Source organism: Calypte anna, chromosome 2 (assembly GCF_003957555.1).
Source record: "Calypte anna isolate BGI_N300 chromosome 2, bCalAnn1_v1.p, whole genome shotgun sequence".
Lineage (NCBI taxonomy): Eukaryota > Metazoa > Chordata > Aves > Apodiformes > Trochilidae > Calypte > Calypte anna.
The window spans coordinates 149803041-149815365 of NC_044245.1; the positions used below are offsets into that span (position 1 = coordinate 149803041).

Below are 12325 nucleotides of genomic sequence, written 5' to 3' on the forward strand. Positions count from 1 at the left end.
CTTCTCTCCTCATGGATTTATTTTAGTGCATACGGAAAGGGCTTTGATTTCAAATTGAAACTGGGATTGAAACTTCCAGGAAATGTCTCAGATTTGTCAGCACTGCTAGATCAGAAAAGCAGTGTCCTTCCACTCTGTTTCAGAGGGGATTAGGAATCGTTTTCTGTGAGCTTTCTTTTGAGGCAGAAGTTCAAAATCATAAATGCTTTTATTACAAAAATAGATATTTTATCTGAGGGGAAACGTTATTAGAAAATAAATTCCACAATTCAATGAAAAAGGCCACTTGAATTAAAGAAAGCACTGGGTTTTTTTCACAAATTACAACAAATGTCAGAGAAGAAATAAAAAGCAACAAACCAATTAAAGCATGGAGGATGAGGGATGGCCTGATCAAGGATCCCAACTCATTAAAACTTCAGAAAAAAACCCCACAAACACAGCCAGCTAAAAACTATGTGAAATGCCAAATGGGAATCCTCCAAATGGATTTTTCTACAGTGCTCTTTATTCCTCCTTGTTGTGATGCTTCACCCTATCTCCCTGTATAAAATTTGCAGTTTTCCCATCTTCTTCTCATTGTTATTGATTTTTCTTCCCACAGTTTTCCTTCTGCCACATAGCTGTAGAGATAGAAGCACTGTCCCAGAAACTGTCCATCTAAATCCTTGCTGTTCTCCATATGTTTTATTTCCCCCTTTTTTTTTTTTTTTTTTTTTTCTTGCCCATATTTCCACCTCCCATTGACTATTTGGCCCTCCAGTTGGGGATCAAAATAGTCTACATATGGAATATTAGAATTAATTGTGTGATTACTTAAATCAAGGAAAAGATCTTCAAGGGAAGGGAGAAACTGTTCCATCTGCAGACAACAGATGAGCCCCCAGTGTGGATAAAAACGGATGGAACTGCATAAAGAGATAACATTTGAAAGATGTTACCACAAGAAGAAGAAGAAGAAGAACTACTGAACAAATTGCTTGGATAAAAGGTCTGTGCATGCTGCATGGACAGATACATGAACATCTGTTGTAATAAAATGTGGATCTAATTACACTTAAACTCCTTCCTGAGAAGGGGTTTAGAAATCAAGGGGGTCCTGTCTGAACCTCAAGATTCATGGGAGGATCTTCATAGAAACAGAATCATTGAATGATTTCAGTTGGAAGAGACCTTAAAGATCAGCTAATTCCAACCCCCCTGTCCTGGGAAGGGAAATCTTCCACTAGACCAGGATGCTCCAAGCTCCATCCCACCTGCCCTTCAACACTTCCAGTGAGGATGCAGCCACAGCTTCCTTGGGCAGAATTTCTTCACTTCAATCTACCTTCTAGTTTAAAGCCTTTACCCCTTTGTCCCATCACTCAACACCCTTGAAAGAAGTCTCCTGGGACTCTTTAGCAGCCACTTAGCATCATTATCTCACTCAAAAGGCATGCAGAGTTCCTGGGGTGATGCAACACTCCAACAGCTCCAAGATGGATGGATAAATATTGCTCGGATGGAGACCAGTGTGACTAAAGTGAGGAAATTCCTGCTTTCTCAACAGGTACAACACTGAAATTCAGTTTGGAGCAGAGGTGGCAATTAACCAAGAAAGCTCCAGGGAGAGGCGTTGGTTGGTTGGCTTCAGAAAGCCTTTAGAAGGAGGAGAACAGAAGTTGGAACCTTCCATGCTAGACAGTGCAACCCCCTCTACTTGGGGAAATATTTCATTTTCTCCAGTCCAGATGAGGTTTGATGAGTTTTTTATTGGTGAATCAACTTTTATTGCTGACTGTTGGATGTAATGGCAGACAAGGGGACTCTAAACACAAGGCAATGCCATTCCACCCCCCCTGCCTCGTGCTGCAGAGGCAGCCCACATTCAGATTTATTTCAGCAAGCAGCATCCATTAACACATTCAGAAATAGCAGCTCAGCCAGGCACTTTTTTTTTTTTCCTCTCGTAGCTTCATCCAAGTAAAAAACTAAAATATCTCTTGTCTCCTGCAAGCTGATGAGATTTTGAGATGGCAGATTTCTTAAAGGCGTTCTTGTAGGATTTCTGACAGTCAAGATTTGCCATTAGATGGTCTTGCACTCTTCCAACTGGTCTCTTATGTCCTTCTGATATTAATATTATCCTCATCAGCTCCACGTGGGATAAATTGAAAAGGGCAGAAGGGGCATCATAGAATCATAGAATCAGAACTGGCTGGGTTGGAAGGGACCTCAGATCATCGAGTCCAACCCTTGAACCACCATTGCGGTTGCTACACTATGGCACTGAGTGCCACATCCAGTCTCTCTTTAAATATCTCCAGACACCGAGAATCCACTACTTCCCTGGGCAGCCCATTCCAATGTCTGATCACCCTCTCCAGAAAGAAATTCTTTCTAATCTCCAACCTAAACCTCCCCTGGCACAACTTGAGACCGTGCCCTCTTGTCTTGCTGACAGTTGCCTGGGAAAAGAGCCCAACCCCCCCCTGGCTCCAACCTCCTTTCAGGGAGTTGGAGAGAGTGATGAGGTCTCCCCTGAGCCTCCTCTTCTCCAGCCTCAACACCCCCAGCTCCCTCAGCCCTTCCTCACAGGACTTGTGCTGGATCCCTTCACAGCCTCCTTGCTCTTCTCTGGACCTGCTCCAGCACCTCAATCTCCTTCCTGAGCTGAGAGGCCCAGAACTGGACACAGGACTCAAGCTGTGGCCTCCCCAGGGCTGAGTACAGGGGCAGAATCACTTATAGATGATTAGGACACCAGAGGGCTCAAGGTAAGCAAGATCATATCACAGTTTACAAGTATTTGGAAGTTCTGTGCTTCAAGAAGATTTTTGGAAGAGTAAAAGGGGAATTATCTAGGGGTGGAGGATGGGGTGGAAATATTTATTTCCCTTGGTACGGTTGCTGAGTGGAGAAGGAAGGAGAGGGTTTTGTTCGTCCTGTTCTAAACATGGCTGAAATTGTCATGTGAGGAGGGCACAGAATTTCTTTCTTTTTGGGGAAAAAATATGGTTGTCATGAAACAAAAGCTGAAATTCAAAAGCTGTTGTGAAATTCAGGTGATTTTACTAGATGTGGATTTTTCAAGTTGGCTCTGAGAAAGATTTCAGGGATTATTGTGATTAACTGAGGAAAAGCATGGGGGGGGAAAAAAGGGGTTAAAAAGAAGTTCAAACCCCAAAGTTTCTGTTGATCCCTCAGCACAGAATTGCCATAACGGTCCTGTCCTTCAACTGGCCCATCTCCTGTTTAAATAAATGATAGGGCATTTTCATTGCTTAGAAATTAAACCTTTACAGTATGATTAAGTGTAATCCCATTTCACAGCCTTCAACCAGCGCTGTGGTTTCTCCCCATGGCACAGAAAAGACAGAACCTTTGCAGCCTGTCTTGTGTGATGGTGGAACAGAATTCCCCTCAAATCCAGCTGGGTTGCAAATATCAGGGTTTTGGTTTGGTTTTTTTTTTTTTCCAGTTGCCACTTCTATATAAGCCCTTCCAAAATGCAGCCCCATGCTTGTAAGCTGCTCAGGTGGAAACCAGGCATCCTGCAGCTCCTAAAGTGGAGATAGTTTGATCATCTTAGCTATGGCTCTCCTTCCGCAGGAGCTGCAGGGGTTCACCACCCCATCTGCTTCAACCCCGAGAGCTTCAGGAGAGCTCCACCCTGTCTGCTCCATCCCCAAGAAATGGGGGGAATCTTCAACCCATCTCTGTCATCTCCAAGAGATGGAGGGAGGGAATCTTCAACCCATCTTTTCCATCCCTAAGAGATGGAGGAAATCTTCAACCCATCTCTTCCATCCCCAGGAGATGAGGGGAACCTTCAACCCATCTCTTTCACCCCCAAGAGCTGCAGGGGATCTCCAACCCATCTCCATCATCCCCAAGAGATGGAGGGAATCTTCAACCCATCTCTTCTACCCCCAAGAGATGGAGGAAATCTTCAACCCAATTCTTCCATCCCCAAGAGATGGAGGGTATCTTCAACCCATCTCTTCCACCCCCAAGAACTGCAGGGGATCTCCACCCCATCTCCTCCATCCTCAAGCCTGGACATACACCAAAGACAGAGGAGAAGGAAGGAGTAGAGATGTTCCCACAGAGATCAGAAGACACCCATAGCCTATGTCAAGCTCTTTCTGCCCATTTCCCTGCTGGGAATTCAAGAGAAATCACTCAGCAGAATCTTCTCCAAGTAGGCACTGAGGTTTCCTTCTCCATGAGATTCCAGCAGCACCATCCTCATCTTGGACATCTCTGCCATCTCAGTTTAAACCCTTTATCTGTTCTAGAAGCCCAAACCATCCACCCTACAGAGATCTGATGAGAACTTTGGGAGCACAGCCAGGAGCACATCCGATACCTGGCAACCCCCCAGACCTGTGTCTTACCAGTTACAAAACAAATCTGGCTGTTCTTTGTGATAGGAACAACACAAACATCTTTGACCTTTCCAGATTGACACCTTCATTCATTACCAGTGAGTGATCAGGCAGAACATCAGGCTTCATGGAATGACTCTCTTGAGCTGCTGGATGCAACTGAGCCAAATGAGAAAGGCAGCCAGGAGAAGACTCCCAGGTGCTAAAAACCTAAAAGAGGAATTCAGTGGGAAGTAGAGATCCAGTTCTTTCCAGCAGAGATGTTTCTTCAGGCTGGTTTTAACTGTGGATAGAGCAAACACACTCTAGAATAACATAAATCTTTATTTTGTCTGACAATTGTCACACACAGGTTATCAAAAGAGCTTTCCCAGGGAAAATTAGTACAAAACAACAAATAACACAGGGGAAAAAAATAGGGGCTATGCTGCTGCACCTTTTTGTGGATGGGATCTGAAGCAATGCCTTGGAAAAAAAAACCAAACAAAACAAACACAAACAAAACAAAACAGGGCAGTATAGACCCTGTTGGAGACACTTGACAGAAGACATTGGTTTCTCACTTGGGGAATACCTTGTAGGTAGGTTCTTGGGATTGTCCTATCTTCTCCCAGCCCTCATCACAGTCCTGCCCTGATGACACAGATCAAACTGGCCACAACCCCCAACAACATTGCCCCGTAGCTGATTTTGATGCTGTTGGCACCACTGAAATTGCACAGGGATGTACTGCAGCATTTGGTGGAATAAGCTGCCACACCGAAGTTGACGTTCGTCTCAGGACAGTCCACAGAACACTTCTTGGTGATGCGATGGCCCACGTCCTTGCCTGGATGGAGAATAAACAAAAAAGGAGAGTTATTAGCTAAGAATTTTCTACCAGACCTGGCCAGAGGACAATAGGAGGTAAATTACACAAATTTGCAATGGAGGAGTAGAATCATTGTCAGAGAATCACAGGATGTTTAGGTTGGAAGAGACCACCAAGCTCATCCAGTCCAACCTTTGACCAACACCATCATCTAACTACTAAACCATGTCCTTAAAGATCAGCTCCAAATTCCTTTTAAATACCTCCAGGGATGGGGATTTGTTGAGTGTTAGGTGAGAACCTCCAAGCCCCAGATCAAATAGGTTGGATATTAGGAAAAAATTCTTTCCAGAGAGGGTGATGAGGCATTGGAATGGGGTGTCCAGGGAGGGGGTGGATTCTCCATCCCTGGAGGTTTTTAAGAAGAGACTGAATGTGGCACTGAGTGCCATGGGCTGGGAAGCATGGGGGGGAGTGGATCAAGGGTTGGATTTGATGATCTCAGAGCTCCTTTCCAACCCCAATGATTCTGTGATATTCTGTGAAATGCATGGCACTAGAAAGTCCTTGAGAGAAATTCACACCTGGAGGAAAGCAAAGAAAAAAAAAATCACTGCCAATGTTTTTTTTGGTTTCTAAAACTGCCTTACTGACCTCCAGCCCCTTTCCAGCCTCCATCACAAAACAGGTTTGGGAGCTCTCAGATCAATCAACAACAGGGCCTGCTCATCAAAATCTCTGTCTGCTCCAACCAGCCCTGCCACAAGGTGGTGAGGAACACAGAATCAGAGAATGGTGTGGGTTGGAAGAAACCTTAAAGATCATTAAGATCCAACCCCCTTTCATGGGCAGGGACACCTCCCAGGTTGCACAAGGCTTCATCCAGCTTGCCCATAACCACTTCCAGGGAGGAGTCATCAAAAACCTCCCTAGACAACTATTTCAGTGTCTTGGTGTAGAACAGCAGAGGTGGTGGGATCCATGTAACACACATTACATGGGATTCATGAGCCCCACTGGTCAATTCTTTCTCAAAAAACCTCAACCCCAACTATTGCCCATCAGTTTCTCTGGAGGAAAACAAACCAAGCAAGCAACAAAACCACCTGGAGGTGTTGCTGGTACTCACCAATCCCAGCAGTGCTGTATGTGGTCGTGCAATATTTCTCATTGTCTTCACACTTGTAGGTTTTCATGCAGTTCCAGTTGGAGTGCTCGTTTTCACATATGTAGCAAAACAGGGAGGAAGCTGGGGAAAGATACAAATTAGTGGTTTCCAGCACTTACTTCCCCCTCCTGGGAAGAAAGTCTCAAAAAGCCCCATCTTGGAAAATACAAGGTGAAGACTACATTAGGAACAAGTTCATGAGAAGTGGGGGTTTTGAAATAAGAACTAGGTTTTGGTTAATGAAACTGAAAAAGCAAACAAACAAAACGAAACAAATTTCCTTTCTTGAGATTTGCAGCCATCAAACCTAGAAACTTCTTTTTTTTTCACCCTGAGCATCACCCTCAAGTGACCTTCTTACTCCCCAAGGTACCTGGTTCAGAGCCACCCTACAGAAACCCAGTTCCCAGCCTGTCCAGCTGGGTCTTGTGTAACTCCAACAAGGAGAGGATGAACCAATTGGTGCCATTCTGAGGTGAGAGCTTAGTTTTTAGTATTTTCTGCTTGCATCTGCAAACCACCCTCCAGCCATGAATTAATTAAAACCCACGACACCCTGGTGAGTGAAATTATTGAGCACAGAGCCACATTAAAGGGAGTTCCCTGAGAAGGTTTCTCTGGACAATAGAGAGATTATTTCTACCAGTGCCTGGAACAATGTGTTCACAGTGATAATATTAGAAAGGCTGAGCAGGGTCTATTACAAAGCCAGAAGGAGGTCAAATATGTGTTTTGGAACAAAACTCAAGGAAATTGAGACAAATCTCCAGGCTGGCCATGCTAAAAACACTGGGAAGTGCCATCTTCTTCCCTGGAGGTAGAGTCAGAGTTCATAGAAAGTTTTTCCCCTCCTCTTCAGAGCCCCATGAAATGTTCCCCATTTCTGAGCTTGTGGGGAGCTCTGGGGTGCAGGTGACCAAATTACAAACCACAGAGGATCCTCAGTCAGGCTGAAATTTCCTTGGCTCAATATCTCCTGGTTTTCTCAATGTAGGAAGGCTTTCTTCATATATATATTATTTTTTTCTGCAAGGGAGATCCCCTTTAAAATGAATCTGAACCTACTTTGAAGATGGGAACTCCTCCCAGGGATTCTCCAAAGCTCAGCTGCTTGATTTAACCTCAGCTCTGAAGCTGAACCTACCCCTGGCACTGGGTTAGGCAATTCCAGAAGCAAGTTTTAAAGAGAATTAAAAGCCATTTTAGGCCTTAACAACCCAGTAGGAGAACAAAAGGTCTTCCCTCTGTGATGTGATGAGCTCAGCTGCCTTGGGCACACCTCTGGGTTTCTCAGCCCAGCCTTGCTCTGAAACCTTCCCAGATATTTTTTTTTTTTTTTGGTGCCAGGTGTTTCGAGTGAGATATCCTCCATAACAGCAGATCAAAGCATCCTCCTAACATCCTGGGTTTAACTTCTCTTTAACTGACTCTTCAGCACTCACTGTTTTTCCATCACTTGGATAAATTCAGCCTCTCCCTTCTCCTCTGGAGGTCCCCTAGTCCAATCTTTAGGCCACCGTCTCTTTGCAAAACACACCAGAGCAATCCCAGACACCCTGCCTAGCAAGTTTTATTGCATTTTACAGTCCCTACAGCTCTTTCTCAGCTGCTTTTCTGCCAAAAAAAACTCATGACCTGAGTGTTGAAAGCACTTCTGCTGCTGCAGATGGAGCTGAGACCCCAGCGTGTGCGAGAAAGCATCCGGAATGCGCTCGTATTCACTGAATGCTCCAAGGAAAAAACCCTCCCAGTCAGGAAACAATAACAGCTGAAACGATTATAGCTGTTATAAAGCATTGCCTCAGCCTGGGCTCCACCTTCCATTAGCTCCAGTTTTGCAAATGCAGCCAGAAATAACCTTAACGGTGCAAAAAGGCTTTGCGGGACTCCTCGGGGTTGCAAATCCAGGCAGAGAGCCAATGTTTCCTGACTGGATTTTTCTGTGCAATTATCTGCTTATATCTTTTGAAAGAGCAAAGAGCCTTGTGGATCCCCTTGCAAGCAAGCTGACTCCCAGACACTTTAAAAAAAAAAAAACAAAAAAAACAAAAAAAAACCAGCTCTTCAAATCCATGAGCAAAGAGCTTTTAAGGCTTTCAAATATCTGCCAGCAACCTAGTTTTTTAATTGAAATGTCACTGTGGGAAATAAAGTGAAACCCTGGCAGAAGCTGGGGTGGCAAGACCAGCCCTATCACTTTAATCAACCATTCCTCCAGTTTCATTCAGGACCAAAAATAGAACCGAAGCCAAAAGTGGGAGCCCAGCTACATTCCTTTTACCATTTTTTGGTCTGCCTTCAGCTGCGAGTGGTTGGAGCTTGACACTTGAGGGTGTGAGAAACCAGAGAGGTGATTTGATCTTCTTTGGGTTCTAGCAACCTCACCAGAACCCACCCAGAAGCTCAAACTCAACCCCACTAAATATTCCTTGGCACGACTGATGCCAAAGCAAAACTTCACTACCAAGACCTCACCAACTGCAACAAAAGCTGTCAAACCTTCTTGTTGCTTCCTTCTCTCTAATTTCTCTTCTCAGCTTTTCATCCTCTTCCTCTGGCTCTCCCAAAGCTCCTCCAAAGCTCCTTACCTTGCTTGGCACACAGGGCTGCCAGCAGCAGGGCAAGCAGAAAAGCCTTCATGATCCTTGTGCCCTCAAAGCCAGCACGATGTGGGGATGCTGCACCACAAGGGAAGGTTTTATACTGGGACCCAGTTTACTTGGCCTTCCTTTGATTGCAGTAATTTAAGGTTTGGGGAGTGACAACACTCCAGATGTGATCAGTGCTGGGTGTGTTTTTGCGTAGGAACCTATTATGAAGCTCCAGGTAGCAATTTTTATTTTTTTTTTTTCACATCTCAATCAGATCCAATCTTTTGTTTTGGTTGTTTTTTTTTTTTTTCCCATGGCCAACTCCTGCTGATCGTTGCTAATTTGGGGAGCAAAATTGATCTGACTCAAATGTGGGAGTCCCTTCTTGCCCTGCTGAGCTGAACCCTGAAACCTGGAGCAAAGCAGAAGCTGCTGCACCAATCTGGGCTGGCTTCCAGCTTCCAAGGTAGGAGGCATCACTTGGAATCCTCCATCCTTTCTCTCTGCCATGATAGGAGAGCTTTGTATCTGTGGGAAGGGGGAGAGGAGGCAATAAAGAGGATTTTCACTGGATTATCAGCAGTCATTCAGAATTATCTCACTTGTACCAAAAGAAGTGATAAAAAGCAAAAAAAACATCTTGTACCATTCCTGTAATGACACTCTTTGTACCTGGAGACTCCCATGGGACAGGCAGGGATGGAGTTTGATGCTTCTTTCTCTTCCAGAAGCATCCAGGATTTCCAAGTGACAATGTTTGTTTCTACCTGTAACCCAGCTCTAGATTCTATCAGGTTTTTCCAGTCCCTCATGACCTTTCCAGTTCTGCTGGGCTCCCTCTTTCTGCTCCCACAATCACTTCATCACCTCTTGCCGAATGATTTTAGGGTGCAGCAGAGGCACAAAGGGCATGGGGGTTGAACTATGGATGGGAATGAAAATGACTGAGAAGTGAAACAAATCCTGGTCAAGAAGACAGAAAAAAACCCCAACCAATCAAAAAAAAAAAAAAAAAAAAAAAAAAAAAGCCAACCAAAAAAAGAAGTTAAAAAAACTAAACCACAATTCCCCTGGTTGGAAAAGACCCTAAAGATCATTGAGTCCAACTATAACCAAGACAGCACAGAAGACCAGGACCTTTGGTCTTTAGAGAGAATCATAGAATCATAGAATCATAGAATCATAGAATCATAGAATCATAGAATCATAGAATTGGCTGGGTTGGAAGGGACCTCAGAGATCATCAAGTCCAACCCTTGAACCACCGTTGCGGTTGCTAGACCATGGCACTGAGTGCCACATCCAGTCTCTTTTTAAATATCTCCAGACACGGAGAATCCACTACTTCCCTGGGCAGCCCATTCCAATGCCTGATCACCCTCTCCAGAAAGAAATTCTTTCTAATCTCCAACCTAAACCTCCCCTGGCACAACTTGAGACCCTGCCCTCTTGTCTTGCTGAGAGTTGTCTGGGAAAAGAGCCCAACCCCCCCCTGGCTCCAACCTCCTTTCAGGGAGTTGGAGAGAGTGATGAGGTCTCCCCTGAGCCTCCTCTTCTCCAGCCTGAACACCCCCAGCTCCCTCAGCCTCTCCTCATAGGGTCTGTGCTCGAGTCCCTTCACCAGCCTGGTTGCCCTCCTTTGGACCTGCTCCAGGACCTCAATATCCTTCCTGAGCTGAGGGGCCCAGAACTGGACACAGGACTCAAGCTGTGGCCTCACCAGGGCCCAGTACAGGGGCAGAATCACTTCCTTGGACCTGCTGGCCACGCTGTTCCGGATACAGGCCAGGATGCCAGAGGAAACAACCAAGGAGAGCTGAGAGGCAACATTTGTAAGGTCACAAATGAAATGGTGTGGAAATGGAATGAAGAGCATCCAGTTTATTTTTTTGTTTGTTTAATTTACTCCCCAATGAGTTGGTTCCCAGGGTTTCCCCCTGATCACCAGCCTGCAAGATCTTGGGCAGATATCCCTCTGCCCAACCCCACGTGATGGGTATTTCCCTTCCAGTCATTTTTCCTTTGCCCTGTTCCTACTTTTCTACAGCAGCTTCAGCTCCCAAAGATTTTTATCCCTGCCTGTCCTCAGAGCAGGGTGGAAGGGATGAACATTCCAGGGGAGGGGATGAAGCTTTCCAATTCTTCCCACTCTGTTCTCCAGATTTGCCCTGACCTTGGTCATGAATCTTTAATTATCTCCTCTTTTAGCAAGGCTATGAAAAAGCCACATGACAGCTGATGAAGCAACTCTACATCAGAAAAAAAAAAAGATTTTGTACAAATACATGCAGGGATGAGATCAGGGAGGAAAAAAAGATCTGCTGGAGCACGTTGGGAAATAGTAGGTATTAGTCTACATGTTTGTTTTCTCTCTACTACCCCAGGCTTCTCTCAGCCAGCTGGGGAAATGGAAAACAAAACTTCCTTCCCTTCTATCCACGTCAAAATCCAGAAGGTGAATTATTCCTCTGGATTCTGCTCATCTTGGAGCCAACCAAGCAGCAAAATGCTGCTCCTCAACAGGAAGAAAGGAGCAATACACGAGCACAGCCCACAAGGAGAAAGAAGAAAAGGTTGGAAATTAAAACAAATAAATGAACAGTCAAGATGGTAAAGCCAAGTGCAGCTGACTAGAAAAGCTGCCAAGGAGAAATGGGCTGCAGGAAGTGGAAATGTGAGAAAGCATTTAAAGGGATTAGAGAGAGGGGAAGTTAATAATCATAAACAAGATTAATATTTCACCCAGAACTGGGAAGAGAAAAGGAGGGAGCTGAGAGCAAGATAAATCAAAGCACACGCACAAAGCTCGGAGGGAAATAATTAAAGACAGGCAAAATGAGGGTAAGAAATAAGGTGGGATGAGAGAGATTTATTGATGCTTTGAGATTTCACCCACAGTGGCATTATTTAGAGCTGTGCAAGATCCACGTGTAGTTCTGTGCAGACACCATTGAGGTTTTAACCACAAATCCCAGTTTAAATACCCCCTGGAGTCACACAGTGGGGTCTGGGTAGGGAAGGCATCTGGAGCATCACTTCACCTTTATCCCTGTATCCCTGAAGAAGACTGAAAAAGCTTTAAGACCCATGCTGGGGGTTGGTCAGGTCCTCAAACCACACTATTCTTGTGTGTTGTTGATATTGCAATCATGCCCAGGGCTACCCCAAAGGCACTGGGGATCCAACCAGCATCTCAGAGGTGGGAGAGGGGATGGGTGCCCTATAAAGCAGTGATGAGAGAAAACTGAAAGAAAAGTCAAGGCAAAGACAGCTTTGGGTAGAAGGAAGTGCAGATGGTGTCAGGAGACTTCAGGGAACACTATGGAGGTGTTAAAACTACTTTTTCAGGGACATAGAAACAAAAGGAAAAAAAAAATAAAGAGAG

The 12325-nt window shown here is 44.9% G+C and overlaps 1 protein-coding gene across 1 annotated transcript; it reads right to left on the bottom strand.

The window, feature by feature from the left end:
• Positions 1 to 4990: 4990 nt before the first annotated feature.
• LOC103531785 (lymphocyte antigen 6E) lies at positions 4991 to 8989 on the bottom strand. Its single transcript, XM_008497470.1, has 3 exons — positions 8938 to 8989; positions 6311 to 6430; positions 4991 to 5199 (listed from the first exon to the last, which is right to left on the bottom strand). The coding sequence occupies exons 1-3, from the start codon at positions 8987 to 8989 to the stop codon at positions 4991 to 4993; spliced, it is 381 nt and encodes a 126-aa protein (XP_008495692.1).
• Positions 8990 to 12325: the final 3336 nt, after the last annotated feature.

Coding starts and splice junctions, on each gene's coding strand:
- LOC103531785 (XM_008497470.1), bottom strand. CDS start 8,989: ATGAAGGCTTTTCTGCTTGCCCTGCTGCTGGCAGCCCTGTGTGCCAAG. Junction 6,431..8,937: donor AGCCCTGTGTGCCAAGCAAG/GTAAGGAGCTTT, acceptor ATCTTTCCCCAG/CTTCCTCCCTGTTTTGCTAC. Junction 5,200..6,310: donor ATACAGCACTGCTGGGATTG/GTGAGTACCAGC, acceptor TTCTCCATCCAG/GCAAGGACGTGGGCCATCGC.